This window comes from Thunnus albacares, chromosome 4 (genome assembly GCF_914725855.1).
Source record: "Thunnus albacares chromosome 4, fThuAlb1.1, whole genome shotgun sequence".
Taxonomy (NCBI): Eukaryota; Metazoa; Chordata; class Actinopteri; order Scombriformes; family Scombridae; genus Thunnus; species Thunnus albacares.
Genome location: NC_058109.1, coordinates 15234503 through 15260823, shown reverse-complemented (window position 1 = coordinate 15260823; position 26321 = coordinate 15234503). Strand labels below are relative to the sequence as shown.

Below are 26321 nucleotides of genomic sequence, written 5' to 3'. Positions count from 1 at the left end.
CTATTCATTTTTCCTCAATGACACATCATACAGTTTTAAATATCTCTCCATTGAGAGGTAAACCCTTTATGCACACACACACACAAACACACACACAATGACTCATACTGAATTAATGCATGTTTGTGATTTGCATTAAGCATGTGCTTTGGTAATCGTGCTGTTTTTTAGGAGCTGTCATTTGTTTATTCATGAATGTTTCCTGTAGTGGGAGTTGAACCTCTTGTGCTCTTGTGTCCCTCGGCCATTGATGCTGAATCCCTAAATGCAACTTGCACACACACACAACTGCATAAATGAATGTGAGCATCCATATCTCCGGTGTGGCAACCAAATGAATATAAAAGGTGGAATAAGGTAAAAAAAAGGAGAGAAAAGAGGAAGAGGAAAAGGGAAAAAGAATGAAAGGAGGATCAGTGCTGGTTGCAAAATAAAATCACCAAAAGAGCGACTAAAATTAGCGACAAGCAATTTCACTTCGGTAAAACTGGAGTGCATCATTTAAATTGTACATGGAAAATGAGGACAAGACTCTCATCCAGGGAGGACGGCTGGGAGGGCAGAAGAGGGTGGAGAGTAGACTGGAAATAGACGAGGAACACATGTTGAATTGAGACCAAAAAGAAAACAAACTGCATATTATTATAATCTTTATTCACGGAAAATTAGAAAAAATAACTTCAGAAAATACAAATCTGCATAAATGTGTTATTTAGAAAACATGTTTTATTTATGTGGTGGAGTTTGACACTGATACAGAGGGATTGTTACAGAATATACCTGATCTGCATTAGAATTATTCAAGCTGATATTAATAATTTTTCAGCAATCTTAAATCTACTCCATAATACTGGCTGATAGACACCATAAGAGAGAGTTTGCAAAACAAAGAGGATCTTTTTAAATCCAGGTACACAAAGAGCACAGAGTCAAGAAGCTTTGTCAACACCTACTGTTATCAAGATAGACTGATGTGAATGTGCAAAGCTTTAGAGTGAAAGACTGAGTGTTAAAGAAAACATAGCATGAACTGCATGCACATTAAAACAATCTTTAGGATAAATAAAGGTTAAATTAAAAGTATTTAACAAAGTCTTCACCCCAGAGTGACAACGAAGGACCTGTACACCTCTCTGTAGGCATTTCGGAGCAGAACATAAGGGAAGCAGCTCTCTAGCATGTCCTGGCTCAAGAACGCAGACTCCTCCACAATCTAAATGAATCAGAGAATAATGAATAAGATAATTTTTACAATATTATTTATTATTAATAAAGCTCACTGGAAGACAAAAAAACAGCCATGTCTTTGCTCTCTCACACATTCTGAAGATGCACAGCTTTTAAATGGGTCACAAGTATACTTCCTACTTGTCAAATCAAAGAAGAAGAAGATGTACTTTATTGATCCCCGTGGGGAAATTGATCCTCTGCATATGACCCATCCTATACACACACACACTAGGAACAGTGGGCAGCTGCAGTGCAGCGCCCAGTGACCAACTCCAGTGCCTTGGTCAGGGGTACTGAGAGGAGTATTAACCCTAACATACATGTATTTGATGGTGGGAGAAAACCACAGCACCTAGCAGAAACCTACACACATATGGGGAGAACATGCAAATGCAAAAAAAAAAGGACCTGGGACAGCTGGGATTCAAACCCAGGACTTTCTTTCTGTGAGGCAACAGTGCTAACCACTGAGCTACCATACTGCCCAAAAAAATAGAAAAAAGAAGAAAAAAAACCCTATTGGTGCAAATGGTTCACCCCCCCCCCCCCCCTTCTTTGTACACTTTGGAGTGCCCCAGGGCTCCATTTTATGACCTTTGTTTTTGCTTCTGAAAGTGTATTTTTTAACTTATTCCCTTATTCAATTTGGTCATTTGTCTACATGATTGTATTCATGTATTTTTCTGTTTCTTTCTCATGTTGTCCTTTTGAAGCACTTTGCAATCTCTGGTTTTGATAAGTGCTATATAAATAAACAGGTGAACACTTACAGGACCAGTGTGTAAGATTTAGTGGCATCTAGCGGTGAGGTTGCAGATTGCAATCAACTGAATACCCCTCTCCCTCCCCTTCCAAGCATGTCGGAGAACCTATGGTGGCCATGAAACTTGCAAAAATCACAAAAGGCCCTCTCTAGGGCCAGAGTTTGTTTTTTTCTGTTCTGGGCTACTGTAGAAACATGGCATTGCAAGTTGGCGGGCTCCGTGAAAGAGGACCTGCTCCCTATGTAAATATAAAGCTAACGAAAACACAACAGTTTTTATTTTCAGGTGATAATACACTAATTAAAACATGCTTACGAGTATTCCATTTCTGCCAAGTCCTTTCTGCTAGATGCCACTAAATTCTACACACTGCACCTTTAAGTTTCGAGAAAATGCTACTCAGACAGGAGGAAATAGTGCATTTGTTGGGGATTATTTTCAGATGTGGATTAATAATTATATTAATATTAAGCAGGACAGTGTTTGTAGGACTGACTCAAAATAAACTACAGTTGCCATGTGTATCATAATAACAGACTATGTCAGCCTGTGTAACAGTGTGGCTCACTGATGTGTTTTTAATAGCTTTTGGACATGATGGAGGTCTATGGCAGAGAGAAAAAAACAATAAAAACCTTTGGTTCTACAATACTTGTTAGTAAAAAAACTTCCTCTCCATCTTTTTGAAATTTCTGCACCAATTTAAAATATGCATAAATACTATAAAGGGTTTAAAAGTTGCCAGTAATTACATTATTGCTAATCATTAATTTATTGGTGTTTTAGAGATAATGCATAAACCATCATATAAGACACTGCGGGCTCGATGGCTTATTGTAAAGAGAAATACCTCAATTAATGACAGGTTACAGGCTTTTCTATTAGTCAAATGTTAAACTCTCATGTGCCTTGTTGTAAATTTGAAGATATTTTAATCCCTATCATAATTAGTGTTGTCCTGGCAAGCCTACCATGTGCAGGAGCAAGTAGATGGACTCTCGGTTTTTGCTGTCCATTCTCTCCAGGTTCTGTCCCAGCTGAAGCAGAGTGGAGGACGCCAGCTGTGGAATGACACAAGAGTTTAAAAGAAACAGATCAAACAACTGGAACATTTTTACACTGGTGGACGTGACCTCAGCAGGGGAAAAGGTTGGCAGTGTCTTGAGAAATCTCTTGAACTTAAACACTGTCAGAGTAGTGTGCCCAAGAAACCATTTATCCTTCAAATGTCCTTTCTATTTATTTCTTGGCATGCCATGATCACCCTTTTCTGTGAAAACTGGTAAAACCATCCAGCATTTCACACAAAATGAGCGAAGGCAAGAGAAAAATTTGAAAACACAAATTTGTTCCACAGAATTAAGAATTTCTTGTTTCCTACCTCATATTAACATATTTATATACCGCATTACTGTAATCTACTGATTTATGAGGCCAGAATTTTTTTTATAAAATCTGGCCCCTTTTTTGAGATAAAATGTTTAGAGACTTGATTCAATATTTGTCACTCACCAGGAGAAACTCTTTGAGATGCTGCTCTATGTTCTTGTTCTGAACAGTGAACATGGCAGCAGCCAGCTGGTTGATAGCTGTAGCTATACAGTGGATGTTGTTGTTGTGGCCTGAGAAAATAAAAATACATAATTCAACACAGAAAAAAATAGAGAGAATATGTCCTGTAACTTTAGCCACAAAGAGGATGTTTTTGTGGCCCAATGATTAGAGAAATTTACTTAATGATCCATAACACTTAAGAGGGAGCATACTGAGCATATTTCCTCAAGCTCGCAGGGTAAATCTATTTCAAACATGCCAGTGGAAAATAGAGACAAAGAAAATAATCCGAGACAAACGCCACCCCATTCTTTGATAGAAATCTTGGCTATTTGCTGCTCTTAATGTTGCAGTCCAGGCTCGGAGCCAAGCAGTTAGGGTCAGCAGGGCTGCATGCCAAGAGTAACTGTATCGATGCACGTCAGCTGAAGTTATCTGTAAACAAAAGTCTCTCAACAGAAACGTGTTTCTCATTAACCAACATACTTTGTTTCGGACCGCGTCAGTCAGACTGGAAAGTATGATACATAGAGATGCTAATAAGCCTCATGTACAGGGTGGAGCACCTTTTTATACACTATCAGCAGTCGGCTAGTAATGACTGGAAGAAGTGATTAGTGTCTGGTTGAGTGCTGTCTGGATATTCATCACTGTCAAGCTGCTGCAGCTGAAAATTAATGAGTGAATGACTATGCACCTCCATGCTCTCGGCTGTAGAAAGAGTTGGGGTCCAGGGCCAGGGTGGGCAGGGACACGGCGATGTAGACAAGCAGCAAACAGGAAAGCTTGTACTCCTCATCAATGGACGTGTTATCTGCAGGTTTTTCATAGAGGACATTCAAAGATAAAAGAACACTCTCTTTTCCTGATGACTAAGCCATTAGAGCACATCATGCTGGCCTCAGATGTGGCACTAATAGTTTTAGTGTTACCTGTGTGCATACTGCCAATAGCTGCGACAAGGGCAGGATCGATATCGCATTTCAGCCCTGCAGCAGAAGCCAGCTCAAAAACACTCAGAGTCACCTGCATAAAAGGAGGTGCAGATAAAATAAACAGTTTAGAATCAAGCTCCTGCAGCAAAGAGGTGCAATTTAAATCTAATGTATAATTTATGTTATCTTTATTTTGTCACATTTTGTAAATCACATCACAAAAACACAGCTAGTGGGATGCTGATCTGTGTTTTACACTTCATATAGCTGTCATAAAAGTGACATACTGTATATTCTCTAAGGAGTGACACTAAATCAGTTGTGGGTGTCTTTGTCTTGACACACAGGTTTTGATCTTGCACTATTTCTGGTTGCACGCATGGTTGGCCTGTCTGGGCAGAATGTTTCCACTGATGTGGTTTAGAGCGCAGAGCTGCAGCGGCGATCATCAGAGTCTCTCTCACGGAGGCATGAGGGGGCTGCTGACGTCTTTGGGGTTATCCTGGCCTGGGCTGTGACACGGTTGTCATGCCTCACTCAGAGGCCAGACGTAAGTACAGGAGGGGGAGTTCATGAGTCACATTCACACAGATTGCTCCAGAGGGAGATAAGGAATTTAATTTGGTTGGTACTAAGAGCACAAAAAATGTTGTTTCTCTTCATTTCTCCAACTCAGATCTACTGTTGCATGGATTGCATATAAATTAATACAATACTATACATTCTGATTTGCACTATATTCTGCATTCTTAACGTTTGTTGGAAATCAGTCAATTCCAAAAAGTCTAAAATGTAAATATACATTGGAATAAATGTCATTACAATAATATGGCCTCAACCCTAAGCAGTTTTAAATTCTCCCACATTCAGTTGGCCCTGTGAAAATAAACAGTGTTAATATACTGTTGATAAACTGTGATGCGATGATTCATACACAGTGAAACCCTGATTTTTGCACTTCAATTCCTCTGTGGGATCTCTACATATGGATGCCTTTTTTACAAAGTAACTAGTTCCTGTGAAGAAGGATAAAAAGCTATGCATTACCTTGATGTCGGTTTCAGGGGACATGAAGTCCCGCAGGCTCTCGATGGGTCCCATCAGGTACGGGCAATGCTTATGCAGGATCTAGATTATGAGATTATATGACACAATTTTTCTTTCATAATAACAAGAAGACCTTTATATATCAAGCTGTCAAGGACAAATCTCTTTCAAGAAGACTAAATTTGAGCTGTAATAATTTGTTTTTTTTTAATTTAGATTTGTAAAGCACTTTAACCTGCATTGTTTTATATGAAAGATGCTAAAAAATATATATTTCTGTTGTTTTATATATGGAAACTGACGTCAAGTCAATAATATGTACCCATAACGATAAAGTTAATTGGGCACTAACTAATTAAGACATTCAATATCTATTCTTAGAGAAGTTTGACTTGAGATCTTAACTCAGGCTCCACTTACTAGCTTTTTCTAGAGCTTTCAACTGAGTCTTTTTCAGCAGTTTGAAGTTTGCTCAGTTGTCATCAAGTGTGGAACTTTTTCACATAATGAACAGGTGGTTGTATATAACTTATATATACAACATACAACACATACATGATAACTAAGTAAACTTCAAACACTGACCATGAAAGGCAGTTGTAAGCTGGTGAGTGAATCTTGAGTTACTTTTTTAAAAAACTGTCTAACCATAATTTCCAAGGTCAAAGAATGAACTTTCACTCTTAATTTTAACTCTCTGATTTTATACATTTTAACTTCCCATGTCTGTTGTACCGACACTGCATTACTGACAGTTTCATCAGCATATGATTCATCTAAGAGTTTTAAATTAAATCATAAAATCTTGATGGACATTACATCTTTCAGACTGTCCTGTGTCATTAATCTGAAGGACAGGATCACCCCGATGATGGTCATCCTCTTCAGCACGTTCTCTCCACCTACGAATGCATATTAAACACATCAGGGACTGACAGCTGTAAATTGTTCATTATGTAAACTTACACACAACACCGCATCCTCAGCTGCTCCTATAAAGCAATGCCCTTCAGCTGCTCCTATAAAGCAATGCCCTCCAGTACAACACTATGGGTGAATGTGTAACGTGTTATCAATGAGCAAATGAGATTATATTGTCTGACAGTTCACCTGATTATTTGTACTTCAATTAACTTCTGATAATGTGGACTTTAAGAGAAAAGAGTGCAGCTCTGGGAAAGGTGGCCAAGTAAAGTCATTTTACATTATCATTAGATTTTTATGAGCTTTACATAGTAAGGAGGAATAAAAATAAAGACTGATTATGAATCTAATGATTACAGGAGGCTCAGGAGGGAGACATAAGACATAGATACATCCATTTATTTACAGACAAGTACGCACAAATGTTACAACTTTCTTCTCATTAAATCATTAGAGAAACTTCACTACAGCACACACACAGATTGTCTTCTTCAGCATCCTCACACAGTGTTCCTAATAATTTAACAAAAAAGCAAAATGTAAAAAGCAAAGTTGTGAGTATTTGCTCTCTTTTAAAATTTAATCAACTTTTGCTCTTGGGTGGTAGCACCTTAAAAGATTTCAAGTAACTTAATATAAAGAAAACGAGTAAACAATTTACCCAATCTAAAAATACAGCCATTTTGTAGAATCACCATTATTTGACTTTATTTTTTAAAAAGAAAGGCCTGTCATGTTTGTGGCATTAAAGGATTTAATTGTAATGTTTCAATTTTTGAAGTATTTTTACTAACACAAGCTTGTAAAAAATACATTCATGTTGTATGATCACTGGCAGTAGCCCAATTTGTAACAGAAAGCATAGTGTTTTCTTTTTTTTCATTAGGAAATATGAACGTAAAATTAATTTCTTGGTGTATTTTTATTAACAAAACCTTGTAAAAATACAGTCATGCAGTAGGATAACAAGAGTTGACCATAATTTTAAAAGAAAAATTGACTTTATTATTATAGAATTTATTTTTTAAATTAATGGCAGAGAATCTAAAAAAAACAGCCATTAACTGTAAATATTCTTTTAAAATGTGAAATGTGTGTAAAATATGTTTTTTATTTAGTCTTATATTTGTTTGTCTTTCACCATTCATTCTGCCTGCAAGTGCTGATTATAATGTTGGTCCCTCCTCTGCATCAGGTTGTTATGACAGCATCTTGAAATCAACATCTGAATTCAATTTTATGCTTATCAGTACATTGAAAACTTTCCAGAAGTTTAATCCTGGACCCAGTTTTCTGTACAAGTGAGTTTATTATATCTAGAATACTGTATCTTCATCCAAGATGAACAAATCAATACTCATTTTGCTCAAAACATCGTTAGATGGATGAAAATGAATAAATATCATTTTAGCAGGCTAATATTATGTAAGACTGAATTAGATAACTGACACAAGTACAAAGAACAGGATCCTCATGGTTTGTTAGAAATACAAAGATGTGTATGTATTTGCAGTTAACACAGAAGTGATTATGGCCTCGGTTTTCAGTTTAGAGTGATTCATCTATAGTACTCCTCTGCTTCTTGTTATTGCCAAGCCAACACCTTTTATCCATTCCCTTCCTTTCCACCTCCTACCTCTTTCTTCACATCTCCTCCACCTTATCTGCCCCCGCATACCTGTTCCCACTTCTCACCTGTCAGCCTCTTTTTAAGATCGACCATTTCCTCTGGCTTATCAAAGTTGTTTTTCATCTGTACCAGGACGTCCATATTCTCGATCACCAGTTTCTGACAGAGAAGAAAAAGGTGAGATAAGCGATAAAAAACACCTTCAGGTGGGAGTTATAATGGAGAGAGGTCATAGCTGTGACAGATCTCTCTGTCAGTAAGCTCAGAGCTGCAGTGCTGCAACTCCTCACTTCAATCACAGGTGTCAGAGTGGGGAGCCTGGCACAGTACAGCAATAGTCTCTTGTATGTGAGGAGGAGTTAAAGGGGGCGTATCATGCACATTTCCAGGTCTATATTTATATTCTGGGGCTCTAATGGGAAATTTTTGTATGATTTTCAGTTAAAAAAAACCTTATTTATGTTATACTGGCTCTTTATGCAGCCCCTCAGTTAAGCCTCTGTCTGAAACAGGCCATTTTAGCTTCTGTCTCAAGTCCCACTCCCAATGAGCCCACTCTGTTCTGATTGGTTAGCTCCAGGATGCTGCCCCTCGGCAGACTTCCAGGGTTTCAGGTTACGTAAACACACAGTAGTTGTAGGATTTCACTTTTAACAATTCTTTTTCTCGTTCATACTTGAAATGGAAACCTTTCAAATACATCCGTACATGTTTGAGCCTGAATCCAATCCGACATATGCAAGTGGACAACACGAACAACCCATTGAACAACCTTAGCAACAAAGGCTACAGAACGGACGGCTGTTTGTGGTCATGCACAAACAATCTGATGTTATCATGAGGAGAAAGTAGAGGTAACAAACGAAGCGTTCAGAGGCCTGGGCCTTTGACTTGCAGGGAGCATTTTGCATAAATACACCTCAAGTTTTGGAACTTTGATCATGTTTAACATAGACATCCAACATCATAACAGTATAAAAATAACAGAAAATCACAAAATGCATGTTATGACCCCTTTTAGCAAACGTGGTGAATCTTTAACAAAATAAAGGCTAGCTTTGAAGCCCCAAACTGCTTCTGGGTGCACACATTTTCAAGCAAAATGAGGAATCGTGTGAATTCAATATATTTTAGTTTCTCTACTAGAATTTATTCTACTGGACAAATGTTTATGATTGACTGCTGTGGTCATAGATTTGACTTGAGCAGCAGTGTCATTTCCCCACTTCAGACAACTCCTGGTGCCAGTTCAAGCAGGTTTACTGAGTTGTCTTTGATTAAAACACAGAATATATGTCCATGTTTCAGATTTGAGGAGGTTTTACTCAGAAGCATTCCCCAGATAACAAAGTAAATGTGCTTCAAGGTATGAGTCCTTGGTCTACATTCTTGAAACAAACACATTGCATCATACCGTACCTTTAGCTCACTGACTTGCGAGGTGATGTGCCACATCAGGTTCTCACTCAAAAACTTCAGGCCATATGGACCAATTAGCTCCGCCAGTGCCTGTAACTCTGTTCAGAAGAAGACATGAATAATTTAAAAATCATGGCTGGAGAGAGATGAGAGATCAACAGAAGCTTAATTGTTGTTGATATCATGTGGCCAAACATGTTCACAAAAAAGCACAATAGACCAAGGCTCGAGTGGAGATGTGTTGTTTCATCCTAGAGTGGTGTTTTTAGTGAACTCAAATACAAGGTTTCAGTCAAGATAAAGGACACAGATTAAATCTGATTTGTGAGTGGAGCTGAATCAATGAGAGAAAGACACAAGTGCAGCTATTAGACCTTTCACACAGCTTCCTGAATATGGATGGATAGGGACGTGTGTGGTTAAAAATGGAGGTGGCTAATGGATGGGTGAGTGAATCACCGTGAGGCAGGCAGATACCTCACTACAGAGCAAATATAGACAATGATGATGACATTGTGAGGGGGTGTCTATTGATGTGCAGTGGTCTCCAAGGCACCAAGTGTGTGCATGCCTTGTGAAAGCATCACAGAGTGTAGGTGTGTATAATGTTCATGTATGCTTGTGTGTGCATGACCTAAGATCTGTAGCAGACTGAATATAGCCTTAATACAGTTATAAGAAGGCCCATTACTCCTTCAAGGCAGCATGAAGGTGGAACAGGAGGCTTTGTGAAGGAGAGACAAGTGACGCTGGAATAGTTATGAGGCAGGGACGGAAGAGCAGGGGAGATGATAAGCAATACTGAAGTTTACATTAGCCAGGCAGTGTCAGAATAAACTGCATGACAGGCAGTGTGAGAGAAAACACCGCACCACAATAACAAGGCTAACATTCTCTTGAGCAATAATCTTCCCTCTGCATGTGGTGTCACAGGAGTGAATTTGATCTGCTAGTTATGTCTTTTGAAAAGAGTGAATCATCTCTTGGATCTGTGGGTCCCTGATCATGAAACTTCCAAGTTCAGGGGAACTTTTTGAGCCTGTCAAATGTAAAAACATGTGTCTGTAAAAAGTAAAAACTGAGACAAAAATAATTTCTTTCTCATTGATGGCTTTTTGCACATGTCATGCAAAGATACATCATTCTGCACAGTGAAGTTCAAACATCCAAGTGAAGTAACAATAAGCAAAACATATTTTTGAGTGGAGAGGGACTTAAATAACTGTGATTAATTTCTGGGCCCGACCTGATATATCCGAGTACTCCTCTGCTCTGAAACTTGGTTCGTTGTCAGTAATTTGGTTGACAAAGCAGTGCATCGTAGGACAGTGGACGATGAGGGAGTTGCTGGCCTGACGCAAGAGACTCTCCAGATACCTGTGGCCCAGACAAAACAAAACAAGACTTACTGGTGTTTGAATTAAAGAGAGTGAAAGTGAAAGACTCAGAAAGAAAACAAGGCATAGATATGTACTAGTATGCTGCCTGTACCTGTTTATGGCTATGCAATGTGCAAACGAATTGATGTGTATTTGGATATTTGTGTTTTTAATGCAGTACAGATACACCTGCGCGTCACACATACCAGTTTGTGTAAAGGGTTGTGATGGTCTGCACTCCGCGGGAGTCCAGTGGCTGGGTTTGCTGCAGCAGGACGTTTTTCACCAGCCGGGTGACGTCCACATTGATGTAGCTGGAGAGGCTGTGCAAGCTGGCTGTATAGGCTCTTACTGCTGCCAGGAGGTCCAAGGGACGGGCTATCTCCTGGGTGGTCTGGTTGTAATTGGCCATTCTCACGATGATCCTGGAGAAACATGTTTAACCAACGTCACTTATCACCGGGCCCGGGTGGACAGATGGGACCTTAAAACGGGTTAAACGAGCCATGGTGGCATTGGAGCGCTCTTATTAGGTCAGCAAATTTGCTGCTCCAGGGCTTCACTGCAATCTTATTTATTTTTTGTCAGGGTCCTTCCTTTTCTTTCTCTCTCTCCCTGAATGGACTGTATTTACAATTTTGGCCTCGAAAGAACCAATCACTGCAAGCACGCTGCTTCTCGAGGGCGCTAATTTTAGGGTGACTGGAGATAATCATCAGCTAAGACAGAGAGACAAAACAGAGTATATACACAGAAACATTAGGTTGCCCTGGTACCAAGCCCTAATCTAAATAACAGTTAGCACTGAAATGACACAGAGCAAGGGAGTGACATGATGGATCTCTTCTCAGATTTTTAAGTGGGTGCAACACAGCCTGACACGGAGGAATCAGATAGTAGAATTGGGATCATTATAATGATGGAGGAGACATTTCACAAGTGACAAACTCCAAATGATTTCCTATTTGTCTAGAGGACAAAAAATGGTGTCCAAGTGTGTGAATAAGTGGCAATTTGGAGCGAATGCAGCTTGAGCTGCTTTTAAGTTTTCACAGCACTCTGTCACACCATGGTCAGAGTGATTTACTTTTCATGGTTAACATTTCTACAGCCTCTGTCCAGCATGGAGGTCAGCCTACCGAACAGCATGTATGTGAGTATTCAAGCACTGGGAATGGCATGATAGCCATTATAAAAACTGTGAAATGATGGTACCATTGTACATTTATTTATGGACTAGCAGTATGATCAGTGGACAGTATGTTTCTTTCACTCAATAATTAACATTTTTCTTTCAGTATTGCTGAAGTGACATGTGCACAAGAGTAGCTTCTAGGAAGCACAGAAAACTTCAGAGGAAATAACATTTGCAAATGTCACTCCAGGGACTCTTTACTAAACCTTCAGGGCCACATTTATTTCAACACATAAGATAATCCCCCGCATCCCCGCTCAGCTTACTCAGAGAGGCGTGTCTCCAGATGAGAAAGGAGGAACTCGGTGGGAACGACAATGTGGTTAAAGACAATAAAGTCACTGCAGAGACAGTAGGAGGAGCAGAGCTCTGTCAGGTTCAGATGCATCTTGTCCACACTATGAGGAAAGGGGGAAAGACAGAGAGAGAGAAGGGAGGAGACAAGTCTTAAGGGGAAATATTTTGACAATGACTGCAGTATGGATGCTCATTTCTCAGACAAATAAGGTGATAAACATGCTTAAGAGTTGTAAAACACATATCCAAACTGAGGCAGAGGGGAGTAAAACTGAGAGGAGGGAGTGAGACAGAATTACAACTCTTAATTAAGGAGCTTTCTCTGACCAAAACAATGAAAGAGCCAACATAGAATGTACTGCCAATAAAAAGTGTTTCTCTAATAGGCGGAGGTGTTTCGTTTCTTATTTCTAATAGCATGATTCAGTACCTGTCAGCCCTGACTCATGGTAAAGGTTAAAAAGGTTCAGTACTAATCATGTCTCGTTGGTTGATGCAATTTCATTCTGTCTTCCTGATATCTTAAGGCAAAAAAAGTGTCATGGGGTGAAGGAGATGATTTGAAAATGCATTATAATATTTTTATAGACACGAACTGCATTAACTTGACTCTAATCATTGCAAACTAGAATCGTACACAGTTGAGTGTTTATTTAACTGCCCCGTTGATAATGATGCATGTCTTCAGAAATCAGGGATATATTCATTGCACTCAGTTTTCCAAACTCCTGCTAATGACTAGAGGCTCAGGCAGGGTCAGCAAAGTAGAGAAAGTGATGCACATAATCAAGAAAACAAAGGGAAAAGCTGACTTGGTAAGGACGGTCCGGTCTTTCCTCAAGCTTTCAGCCCCTGGTTTCTCTTTCTGGACCTCTCCTTTCTTTGGCATCGGCTTCTTTTGCTTTCTATGGCGAGCTGCGCTGATAGTCTCAGCACAGTGTTTGGGCAGCAACTAAGGGTTTATCAAGTAGAAAGAGGTGGATGTAGAGAAGAAGAAAAGAGAGTGAGAGGAAGACAGATAGAAGAAGAATTCAGCCTCACAAACATTTGGTACCATGTTCAAAGACAAACATGAGAGTTTTACGTTCACATTGGAAGCACTCAGTCAAAAAATTAACATTTTGGTCATATTTTCCTCAAGGGATTCAAGAAACAACACCACATTAATCAACTCCAGAGTTTTAGACCTGTGTTATCATTTCACTCAATTTCGAAAGTCTGTCTCCTGCCTCCAGCAAAATCCACAGATGCCAAGCTGTTACTATGATTATAATTGGATAGGGACTTTGGCAGAATCAATCTCTGCTAAATAATTAGTTTTTTAAAACCTGAAATAGACTCAGACTTCACCTGGTCGTTGAGGTTGCACTGCTCAGCACATATTTCTAATATAACATTGCTGGTCAGCCTGGCTATCTGCTCCAGGAAGGTCACACACAGACGCAGACTCTTCTTCTCCATTGCGTCTGTCTGGGCACACAAACAAATGCAGTATATGTGAGTGTGCACATATGTAGACAGACAGAATATAGAACACAGGTAAACATGTAAAGTATGAAGACTCAGACAGATGCGTTCCCTTACAAAAATACTAGTTTGTGCAGTATTTACTGACAATGGAAACTGTTTTATATTCCAATTTCAGTCTGACAAGCTGACAAAAGTTGCAAACAAGCAGATATAATGACTTCACAAATTAACACTTGCTTTAAAAAAGCACTCGCTAAAACAAGGAAATTGAGAGAATTCTGTGCATAAAGCTCAAAACTTTGTTGTGATTGTAGCTGACAGGATCCACGTGGTGATGTGGAAGTGTAAGAAATTAAACTTTATGTGGAGTGTAGTCAGTGTTTTTAGTGCTCCTCAGCTGATGATTAATAGCCTCATCAGAAGATGACTGAACACTGACCTCTTCTGGACAGAGAGGGTGCCCACAGTAGCTGAAGTGAGAGCAGACACAAGGGAAGGCCATGAGGTAACGCTTCATGGTCATCTCCTCACTGCTCTGGGTAAACATCTTCTCAAACACTCGGGGATAGGAACTGGGAGATGAATAGAGAAAAAAACAGTCAAGACATTAAAAAGAGAAGAGAAGAGAAGAGAAGAGAAGAGAAGAGAAGAGAAGAGAAGAGAAGAGAAGAGAAGAGAAGAGAAGAGAAGAGAAGAGAAGAGAAGAGAAGAGAAGAGAAGAGAGGAGAGGAGAAGAGAAGAGACTGACCAGAGTATGGACAGATCAGATGTCTCCTTCAGCATCCATTCCATATCGTCCACCATCCTAGTGTGAAACTGGATCATGTTCATCACCTTTGCTAAGTCAGGGTAGTCCTTTATTGGAAGAGGGGCCTTGTTCACACTTGTGTAGGCCTAAAACAGAAGATGAAGAAAACTTAAAGGCAGATAAACATAATTTGTACTCTTGTAATTGAACTCTTTGTGTCATTTGATGTTACACAATCAACCTGCGTACCTGTAGTCTCAGCCAGTCCAGTCGCAGGGCTTTGAAATCAAACTCCTCTTTGTTTTCCACTGCAGAGTGAAAGGTAATCCATCATTATCCAAATAAAATTTAGTTTATTGCATTTTAAATGCAATTTACTTACCCTTGTTTTCTTTTTTGCTGGAGAACAATATTGGGTATACACTAGCTTAGATAATCTACTGTATTATGTTGTGATTACCTTGTTTGACTGAGAGAGCGGACAGCGTTGAAACAAATGAACTCATCAGGACTGACTCCTCCTCTGGACACACAAACATGTTCTGCAGAGGAGAAAAAGAGTTAAGGAGGTAGAGATGCTGTTATTTCATTAAATGAAAGCCGAGGCATTCAGCAACAGCTTTATTGTTGGATTTCCCCCACCTGCCACCGTCTGCACCTTTGCTGTTCAAAATACTCTAATGCAATATGCATGTACATTCACACCAATATGTTATCTACCTGTATGGTGTCATTGAGAACCAAGGCATCAAACTGTGCCAGGTACTGAACATGGTAGCGCTGCACTACATGGTTGTACTTTTTCATCAGACCTCGTAGTTTCTCCATGTGGAACAGCAACTCAGCCATCTGACTGGAAAAAAAAACAACAGGAAAAGCAATTAAAACCAGACTCACAATTCCCTTTCATACCTTAAACTCAGTACAAAATACATTGTAAAATGTCCTCTGCACATTTTCGGATAATTACACAATAATAAAAACTACTGGACATAATGTAGCCACTGCACTAATGTTCTTTCAGGGAGGAAAAACTTCTAAAGTTACACCATTTTGCTGTTATAGCTTTGGGATTTGAAGTAAAGATGCATAAATGAATACCAAATGAGCAGAGGAGTTTTATACATCAGACATTATGCCTCACTCTCTCTCCACTGCTCATGTCCTCTGAGTGAATGACAACTGACTGTTTTTTGCACATTATGTGACACAGAGTGACCTCCAGCTGCAGCGGTCCCTGGTTTTATCTCTCTGTACCTACAGTATGACCTACTTGTCGATGTAGTCCTCGGGCGTTTTTATCTTTGGCATATTCTCAGAGTGTCTAACGAGCCACAGGACCTCGTCACGGGAAAACGACAGAGCCATGAAGACAAACAGGGCCTTGGGGATTTGATTGGCAAACAAAACAGAGAAGAGGCGGAATGTTAGGAAAGAGTCTCAGGAAAAAGTCATGAATTCAAAGGAATTTCCCGCTCCTCTCCAAATATTCCCCAGACTGTAAGATGTGTGCTGGATGAAAGTTGGATCAAATACACCACTTTTCACAAATCATGTGACCAGAATTTCAATTTAGTCATATAAATTGCAGTGATGAAATGATTTAAATTCCTCAAGTATCACCATTATACTCATTACTATATGCCTACCTTTGGTCCCAGTAGTCCAGGTTCATCCTCCAGAACTTTAAATAATTCCTTCATTGCTCCTCTCAGAAAATGCCTCCTCTCTCTGTGCATAGCCCCGCTGTAATAACATAGAGGAAATGGGCATGGACATTCGGTTCTCACAGCTCATATCAATACATTGAATATTTATGACAGAAAAGTGGTAAGCATAGTCTCCTGTCAGTCTCACCTGTGGACTATCACATACTCACGACACTCTTTGATGTCTGCAATTCGCTTGCTGTATCTGAAAAAGTTGAAAAAAAAAAATAGAAATACAATAAGAAGCTTTTCCTAAAAAATAAAGCAGTTTGTTGTTTGTAATTTTATAAATGTTTCAGCTGAGGATTATTTTATTGTCATACTCATTTCAAGCTGCTCCAGCTTCAGCTGCACATATAACAGTTTAAGACTATGTCATAGCAATATATTGTAGACTGCTAATTATTTTGTCAAATCTTTTTTTTCACCACTGATGCAGTCTTGTTTATAACAAGCACCAGTAGATTGTGCTGTTTAATTAGTTAGATTGTTTGGGGACACACTACATCAAATGTTACAAGGTACCCCTCCAAAAAAGACATTTGTGTTGTAATCTGATTACTTACAAAGTAATAATGAATTCTATAACTCAGAACTGAATTGTTAATGTATCCAAAAAGTATCTGGCAGTTCAACTGATGTAGGCTCAGTCCAACTTTTTATATTTAAAATGAATGAATAAAAGAGTAATCAAGGAGAGGAGACGAGAGGCTCTTCACAGTTCAGGACTCTTTAATCCAGAGCAGACAATGGCACTTAAGACACATTTCTAAAACAGTTCTCATTCGTGTCAACTGTTTCAAATATGAGGTTGCAAAAACAGTCTTGCCTATTATCTTACTTTTTCAATTTTAATTAAGCAACGGCTACTTTTTCTCATGGTCTGCAGTGCAGAGTAAATACCATAGCACTGCCTTGCAGCTTACATACCCTTTAATGCCGTCGAACAGGTCCTCTGAGACCTTGTGTATGTTGAGTGCTTCATCTCTGGTGAGGGTGAGGTAGAGGCCACTCCGCAGAGCCATCTTCCACAGCTCCTGGGAGGCCTGGTTTGTATTCAGACTGCTGTGGCACAACAGGAAGCCGACTAGAAGGAGGACAGTAGGCAACAGCTATGATGCAATTTTAAGGACTGGTATGAATTTACTACTTTCTGTGCTTACAGTACATAGTCATTCATTAGGTTTAGGACTTTTTTCTTGCTAAAATGAATTATCTGAGTAAGCTTTTAATCAAAAGACAGCACTGTTTTTGACAGAGAGAAATTATGTTTGTTAATGAAAGTTTTGAGCAGAAACAAATTTAAGATTGCTTAATTTAACTTTATCTAGTATTCAAACCCAGTGTGTCACTGTCTGTGAAATGTGCATAGGCTACAACAGACACACACATCTCAAAATGCTACAAATACTGATATTTAAAGGGGACGTATCATGCACATTTCAAGGTCTGTATTTATATTCTGGGGCTCTACTAGAACATCTTTACAATTAAAAAAGTCCCTATTTATCTTATGCAGCCCCTCACTTCTTTTTCTCGTTCTTTACTCAAAATGTCAACTACATCCATACATGTTCAAGCTTGAATCCGATCTGAAATATGTGAGTGGACAATGTAAACAACCTGTGTAACATCCTTAGCAACAAAGGCTATGGAATAGATGGCCGTTTATGGGCATGCAAAAAAAATCTCATGTTATCAGGAGGAGAAAGTGGAGGTGACATTGCAAACAAAGCATTCAGTGAAGCCTATGCTTTTGACTTTCAGGGACCATTTTTACATAAAGTATGTTAAACTTATGTTTTGGACCTTTGATCATGTTTAACATAGACATCCAACATCATAACACTATAAAAATAACAGAAAATCACAAAAAGCATGATATGTGCCCTTTAAATATGTTATTATAATTTGATAAAGTGCACTGATGGAATAAGTTATGATCCATCAAGAGACATCAAGTACTTACTAATGATCCACCGCTCCATCACCTCCATAGACAGGTATTCACATGCCATCTGTGGTGAACATTAAGCTTATTAAATGCAAATACAGACACATTTACAATAACTTTACATACACCGTAACAACCTTATGAGGAAAGTAAAAGCCAGTCTACTCAATTGAGCTCAATGGTCATACTAGTCCTCTGTGCAACTACTACTGTGTTCTTACTGGAATAACTACACCATAAAAACCTTTGTGCATTATACACTATGCACAAAGTATTGATGGTCCTCCCAACATGTGATTAAAATGCTAAAATGTACATTTGATAATGCAACTCAAGAGAGCTCTAAAGCCTTTAAGGAGTGGGTGTCTTTGGCTTTCAAATATATTGTATCTTTTCATGGGCTAAATGGTTGCCTGGAGGTTGGTCTCTCGGCTGGGCTTGTGTTTCTTATATGAGGAAGCCACAGACAGCAGGCATCATAACATTATATCAAAGGGACAACAGGAGGAGGACCGGACCAGGCAGAAAAGGGAGATGGGTAGAAATAAAAGCTCAAGGAGGAGAAGAGAGGTTAAAAGAGAAAAAATAATTAATTTTCGAAATGATAGCTCTTTAACGAGTGGAGAGGGAAAATGGGACTAAATGGACTGTACTTGACCTGAAGAACAATACATATCCTGTTATTGCAGCTTAGCCGCCACACTGTCTTTCATTTCTGCACCTAACATTACTGGAAAGACCATATTTTAGACATTATCCCCTTCCTCTCTCTTTCTCCTTCTGTCAGAGATAAATACAGACGGAAAGGTGACGGGAGGGCGGGCTCACAGTGTCACAGCAGGCCGGGTCCAGCATGGCAGCTGGAGCACTGAGCAGGCTGAGGAGCTGGGCGCTCCGCCACTGCTCTGCTGGCAGGTTCCTGCGTGGGTAGACCATCTTCAGAGACAGCAACGCTGTTGTCACTGACTGGGAGAAGGACAAAACAAGGAGAGGAAAACAGTGAGTATGAGAGATGGAGAGAGAAGCAGAGAGAGAAAACTTGGAGTCCAACCAAGGGGGTTAAATTAGAGCAATTACAAGCTTTGAGGCTCAAAAACTGTGGTTGATTTTGTTTTTAACACACACAGAAAATTTATTATTCACCACACAGAGTGATGTAAGTACCAGTGTTAAAGAAGTAATTTGTAGTGTTATTGCATTATTTCTATTGCATTGTGTTAGTAATACCTAAAGCACTGGCAAGGTGCCACTGTGTCAGAAATACATTATGTGTACTTTTGGTCTGTTTTTAGTAATTCTCTTCTCTATTGTCTAACACTGTCTTACACTACTGAGTTAAAGTCTGTTTAAAAGCAATGAGCTTGAGGCAAAATAAATGTCCACAAGCAGTAACTCCATTTCAAAGGATTACTACGATAAATTAAGTTAGAAGAAGAATATTAATGATTTTGGCTATGCCCCTTCATTCTAATTCTGGGAAATTTTAATGGTACAACACACAATGATATTTTATCTTTTTTTTCAACATTTTGGAGAAGGTTATTTCCTGTTTCTTTACAGCAGTGCTCCAGTGGACACAGCCAGATCCACAAAGAAATGTTTTTCTGAGCATGGTTTTGAAGAACCTGACCAGTCTGCACAGAGCCCTGATTCAACACCTTTGGGATGAACTGGAAAAAATGAATGTGAGCCAGGTTTTATAAACCAACATCAGTGATTGATCTCACTAATGCTCTTGTGGCTGAGGGGGAGCAAATCCCTGCAGGATCCAAAACCTTGTGGAATGCCTCCCCATAAAAACTTTTATAGTAGCAAATTAATGGTTTTGGAATGAGATGTTCAACAATCACATATCAGTGTGCTGCTAATTGAGATCTGAATCCAGAGGATATGATGTGATGTGTTTGACTGTTTTGATTGTTCAATGTGTTATGTACGGCTATGAAAAGTGTCATATGTGTAACTATATGTTCAATCTATGTGTCAACCTCTTAAATGGAACTGCTTAAGGGTGCAAAAGGAATTTCAATGTAAGCTGACAATAAAGTTGTGTCATATCGTATCGCATCACATCACATCGCATCGTATCATATCATATCTGGCTGTAATGTTTGAGTGTCCACAAACTTTGTTGGAGTGCTCACTGTTGGCAATATAGAACTCATATCCTTACTGTAAGTGTAGTGGTGTAATATCCAGAACAGAAGTGTGTCATTTTGTATTTATGTGCTGCGTTTAAATATGTGAACATAAATAAAGGTATTAAAATGTGTCATGGAGGTGCAAAGACAGAAATCCCATTAAAATTTGGACAAAGTTGAATCAAACGGAACATTTAACATACTCAACGGTGCTACTATCCACCTTTGAATTAAAGTGAATCATGAACTTTGTACTTGTATATACACAGTAACACATTTTGCTCCCAATTGAACTTACCCTTGTGTGTGGGCCAAACTCCTCAGTGAGCTTCTTCCAAGGATGATCATACTCCATCAACATCTGGCCAAGTCGTGGGTAGGAAGGGTCACTGCAGGATTTTTTACAGCGTGCAATTAATCAGTGGAAGAAAACAAAAGTTGTGCGTTATAATAACAGAATTGCGAATATCTAGCATTACCAAAAGGGACTGTATGGATGATTAACATTTAGTATTTCATAATTTTATACATCATTTTTAGGCATCTGAATAATAAAGATCTGAAGCTGTTCCCTCTCAAGGTGGTAGCTGTGTGTGGTGTGCAAGTCAAATGTGACATTAAAATAAAATGTATGCATTTGTGCTCTCTGCTCATGTATCAAAGTGAGATAAGCATCCTGCTATTTTGGAGTGTATAAATAAATGTCATGCAGAGTAGGTGGAATCAAAATGACAGTATACCACTTGGCACTCAGAAAAGGCAGAAATTAAAATTCTAATTAATTATGAGGATCACAAGAATAGCTGTATGGAAGGGTATGCAAACTCATAATGGCATTAATCAAAGCACTTGAATAAAGTGTTTGTCACAGCTAGAAAGCTGCACTTAGCAAGTGCAACCCATTACTGACTATGTTGTCTGGAGTGAATAAATAGAAAACACATCCATCCATCCATAAAAGCACATTGTGCTCTATATGTGATGTCACTTCCATGTTTTCTCACCTGCTCCCATTGGTCATCTCATGAGCACAGTTGAACATGCCCGCCAGAGCCTTCTTGTCATCGATGCGAGAGAGCGTTATGATGACCGAGGTGTAGGTGATAATCAGATCCAAGTAGTTCTTGGTGAAGTCAAAGTTGATGGCCTGAAATCAACATTTCTGTTTAGTCAGTGGCTCTAAAATGACCAGTACTTAGTGGTGGAAAATACATTTACTCAAGTACTTTACTTAAGTAAAGTTACTTGCACGCTACTTTATACTTATGGTAAATATTGTATTTTTTTACTTTACTACATTTATTGATAGCTCTATTTTTCATGATATGATTATAAAATACAACATATTGTTAAAGATTTAACTTGTTGTTCCCAACCTTTGGGAAACTTTAGCCTGTGACCTCTTAAAAAAAGCAGAGTGAGGTTGGGCACCTTGTCACGTTTCAGATGACTACGAGTTGTTAGCACCTCTAAATTTTTAAATTTAAAATAATTTTTAAAATTATCAGTGTTCACAATATTTGGCAAAAAAGCTAAGTTTAAGTAAAAATGAATACAAATTTGTTAAGCAAAACTTCCACCAAATGTTCACATCGATACATCAGTATTAACAATCTAATATTGTCATATACAATGATATGTCATTCACAGAGGCCAGAGGCCATTTCCTGCAGAATGAGCACAGTACTTTCACTTTTGATTCTTAGAAAACATGTAACTAATAATACTTCAGCGTTTGTTTTTTTTTATCAAAGTATAATTGTGAATCCATTTACTTGTAATGAAGCATTTTAACATTGTGGTAATGTAAATTGTGTGTGTGTGTGTGTGTGTGTGGGGGGGGGGGGGGGGGGGGGGGGGTTCTACATACTACTGCAAGGGTACAGCTTGAATGCTGAAGCAGTGGTTTGAATGATTTAGATCTTTTGCTATTTTTTCCCAACCTGAAATGCTGTCCCACATGAAATCCATCATAATCACTGAATTCATATTCAGGACCACTACTGTTATTCTCCCTGAATATCCAAACTACAAAATTTTTACAGATACCTTTCAAGCTGGCAGGAGCAGATTGTTTTTTAGTGAAATATCACTTTAATATTTGTCAGTTTGAAATGAAATTACATCACAGACATTTTTCTTTAAGGGTTTGAAAGGTAAATGTAAAACATGTTACGACTGCAATAATGAGAATACCGAACAGTGAGAAATGTATTGGATCAGGACGATCTGCAGTTATATTAGGCAGAAAAGGTCTTGTGGTTGAAAGATGCTGCCCAAATAAATCCAAGTAGCACAAGATCCTTATAATGTCCCCATTAACTGTGCAAATAAGGTTACAGGAGACACAGAACGGTGAAATATACAGGAGCATATACAGTACATAATGCACAAGACAGCAGCCACTTTCATTATGACAATAAAAAACCTGATAAACTGAACAGGAGGTGGGTGTGGTGAAGAGAGAAAACAACATCATCTACAGTATGAATGAAAAGAACACAGGACAGAGAGTGTTTTCTTCTACTTAAAACAATGCTCCATTCAGAGACACATAATTAGTACTTACAATATCAAAGAGGCACTGGCAAGCATCGATGGTGTTTAGCAACTCATAGACATTGTCCTGAATAAGAAAGAGTGAGGAATTAGATAAGAAAACAGACAAGACACACACGGCAACTAAACAACATTTAAATCATGTTACAGTAAACCTTTCATGCTATTTCCTAAACACATTATCATTGTTATAGATTCCTTTAGCAGTTTTTAACAGTGTTTTTACATTTGCATCGTCCTACAACATCATGATTGAGTTATTCACAATCTTACAAAGACCAATGATGCCTCGGCCTGGCTCTGACCTCCATCAAAGAAATATGCAAATGCACAGGGAAGTGTAACAGACTGCACCAAACCGTGGTGAGCGAACTGTTCTTGATATTTGGAATAAAATCAATTATTTTGCTGTCAGAATAAACCACTCTATATGTAAATATATTCTGGTTTTTGTCTAAAACAAAGGCTGTGCAGAAGGAAAGAAGAGAGAATGCTGTGAACACCACCATTGTTCTATAATTTCAGATTTTTTATATAATTTCAGATTTATATTTAGAGCATAATGTATATTGGAAATTTCACAGAGAAGAAGAAAGAAAGTGAGGGAGAAAGATAAATGGAGAAAACACAACAATTACCCTGAACTCAATGACATCCAGGAAAGAGTCGTAGTAGCTTGCTGTGGCTGTCAACACTTCTGATTTCTGTCGCTGGATGCCGTTCAGATTTTGCTGCAATGACCATTAACAACAGTTGGTTGCTGGTTCAGTATCACATTGTATGAAAGGTAAACTGCTATTTGAAATCTGTTTTCCTGTTGGTGAGTTGATTAGCTTCGATAAATGATTGATTAAACCAACCAGACAAATGCAAATAAATCAGATTATAAAACAAATATATTAAAACAATGTGGACACAATAACACAATACAACATACAATACTTTTTTGTGAGGCATATCATGTTAATTTATTAACATGATATTTACTTACTTATTAACTGTTAATTTATAATCTCAACATAAGTTAGTTTTCTTGAGATCACAGGACTGTAGTTTTGTGATCACAGGAAAACAGTTTTTCAGTTTATTGACTCTTATCTTTTGTCTTTAGTTGACGGCTGTGTTTTCAGTGGATCACAGAATGATTATTTATTGGCCTAACAATGAACAAACAAATCTTGTTGTGTTAAGATCCCAAAATAATATTTTCATTATCACAAACAGAACATGAAAAATATGTACAAGCATCTTCTCGTATAGAAAACAAGGTGAAAAAAAAACAACTTAAACTTGTGCAAATGCTGCGTTCATACTTACAATGTTTCCTCTGAAGTCAATGTTTGGGAATTTCTTGTTGATGTACTTGATGGCAGACTCCATGGTTTTATCTGTCAGGAAGGATGGCCGCAGCTTGGCGTCTGCACAGGTCTGTGACAGAGATGGGGAATGATGTGACGTGAACGGTTTACCCATTATACTGTAGCACGCAGAGATTGATTTGTCACATTTGACTTTTTGGCAGTTAAATTCTTGATTTTCAACACATTTTTATGTCCTGCTATTACCGTCTGTGGATTCTCAGACAGGTTTTGATTGTAATGTTTTGCATTATGAGCAGCCAAGGAACAGAAAGCAAGCTTGTCAGCAGAAAATCACTGAATTCTCAGACTGCTTTTGAAACATGTGGGCAGAGTGAGTAATACATGTTCCCTGCTCCCCCAACAACCACCCTCAAGGTGACATTGAGCAAGAAAGTTAACACCCAACTGCTCCTGTGGGGCTGTTTTCTTTAGAAGCTCTGTGTAGCAGCTCCAAAGTGTGAAGCCAGACTGCAAAGAACATGCATGCATGCTTAGCAAATCTTCACAAGTTTAATAACGGCTCCAGGTAAATGCAAACATACAGTTCTTGCACACACATGCTCACAGGGTTGCAAAAAGGGGGACAGATGTGTACAGTAGATGAGGAGAGTGTCATTTCTTGCAAGTCACATCCAGAAATGTCTGGCATGTCAAAATAAATACTGTCCCTTCAGCCACTGTACAACATTTAAGCCCCACACAACGGAACAGGTAATGCTAAATATTACACTGTCTCATTCCGTCACTATACACTGACGTATGAGACCAACGTGGTCTCATTTTTTCTGTCTTGAGTCTCGACTGAGTTTCAGAGCAATCGGTTTAGAATAACTGAAATTTGAGGTGAATGACAGCGCAGACTGACTTCCTGTTTGCACTTCCTCTTGGGAGAAATGAGCTCAGATGCAGTGGGAAGGCAATGTTGCCTAAGCAAGTATAGACACAAACCACTTTTATTTAAACAAAGTTACAATTATCTCATTTTATTTTGTTACTGCTTTTTGTGTTACAGCTCCTGGAGAGTTTCTTGACATCAAGAAATGGTGTATTTTTGGGATATTGTTGGTATTTCGCATCTTCATACCATAAGACTCTGTAGTACTTTACTTTAAACACATGATAAAGTACTTCTATATGTTGGCTTTAATCATTATTCTTTGTACTGTAGATAACAATTTACGTAGATAACAATTTTCTAATGTGTACAACCAAGCCTTTTGTTCTTCTACAGTTCAGTGGAAACTGAAAACAGAAATTTACATATAATATTTTAGTTTATTCTGAAGCAGTTAATAACCATGTGTTGATATTTTTATTTGTATCCTTGTATTGTCTAATAATGGTGTCCTGGTACATCTTTAGAGAAAATAACTTAGACAAAGCGTAAACAACAAAAATGAAGTTCCTTATTTCTCGCCGCTGTCACTCGCACCACTGACTTCTCTCTATTCTCCCTCACCTTCTTAATGTAGTTCATGCGTATCAGCACCCCATTCCCTCTCTCATTGAGGATGGTGAGTTTCTCAGCCAGTTTCTGTTGGTAGTCCATGGCTCCAGACACACTTCACCTCTCCCTCCGTTCGAGCCTTGGCCTCCTGGTCCTGTGTATGCTGCAGTGGTTGAACCCTCGGAAACAAGTGCACCCAGAGCCTCACCCTGCTGCTGGGTCACATGGTGACATAAGTGTAGGTGGAGTCTTGAGTTGAGTTTTTTGAGTCAGTTGAGTGTTAGAGAGTTAAAATTACTTATATACTGTTATTGTATGTTGAAAATAGACATGATTGTATGAAAAAAGACAGCAATTCAATTCAAAAATTCAAAACATGATATTTAATTACAAAAAGTTTACCCAAAAAAAAGTGATTTAAAATGAAAATATTTTGGTGCATTTAATTTTTCAGTATTTACAATCACACCAATTATTGTATCACTTTGTAACACTTTGAAATCATCCTGGAGGGGAAACATCATTTATAACATACTGTTATTTACAGTAAATGAATGG

At 38.5% G+C, this 26321-nt stretch overlaps 1 protein-coding gene across 1 annotated transcript; it reads right to left on the bottom strand.

Moving 5' to 3' along the window:
* Window positions 1-637: 637 nt before the first annotated feature.
* On the bottom strand, window positions 638-25966 carry nckap1l (NCK associated protein 1 like). Its single transcript, XM_044350065.1, has 31 exons — window positions 25776-25966; window positions 24273-24383; window positions 23594-23686; window positions 22966-23022; window positions 21401-21543; window positions 20695-20785; window positions 19084-19221; window positions 18271-18319; window positions 17232-17388; window positions 16450-16506; window positions 16242-16338; window positions 15866-15975; window positions 15313-15445; window positions 15053-15134; window positions 14842-14900; window positions 14593-14738; window positions 14284-14416; window positions 13725-13844; window positions 13187-13326; window positions 12344-12475; window positions 11089-11307; window positions 10750-10880; window positions 9504-9601; window positions 8150-8243; window positions 6350-6432; window positions 5531-5611; window positions 4481-4574; window positions 4246-4362; window positions 3507-3616; window positions 2966-3055; window positions 638-1213 (listed from the first exon to the last, which is right to left on the bottom strand). Exons 1-31 carry the CDS (start codon window positions 25863-25865, stop codon window positions 1097-1099), a joined length of 3372 nt encoding a protein of 1123 aa, XP_044206000.1. The 5' UTR covers window positions 25866-25966; the 3' UTR covers window positions 638-1096.
* Window positions 25967-26321: the final 355 nt, after the last annotated feature.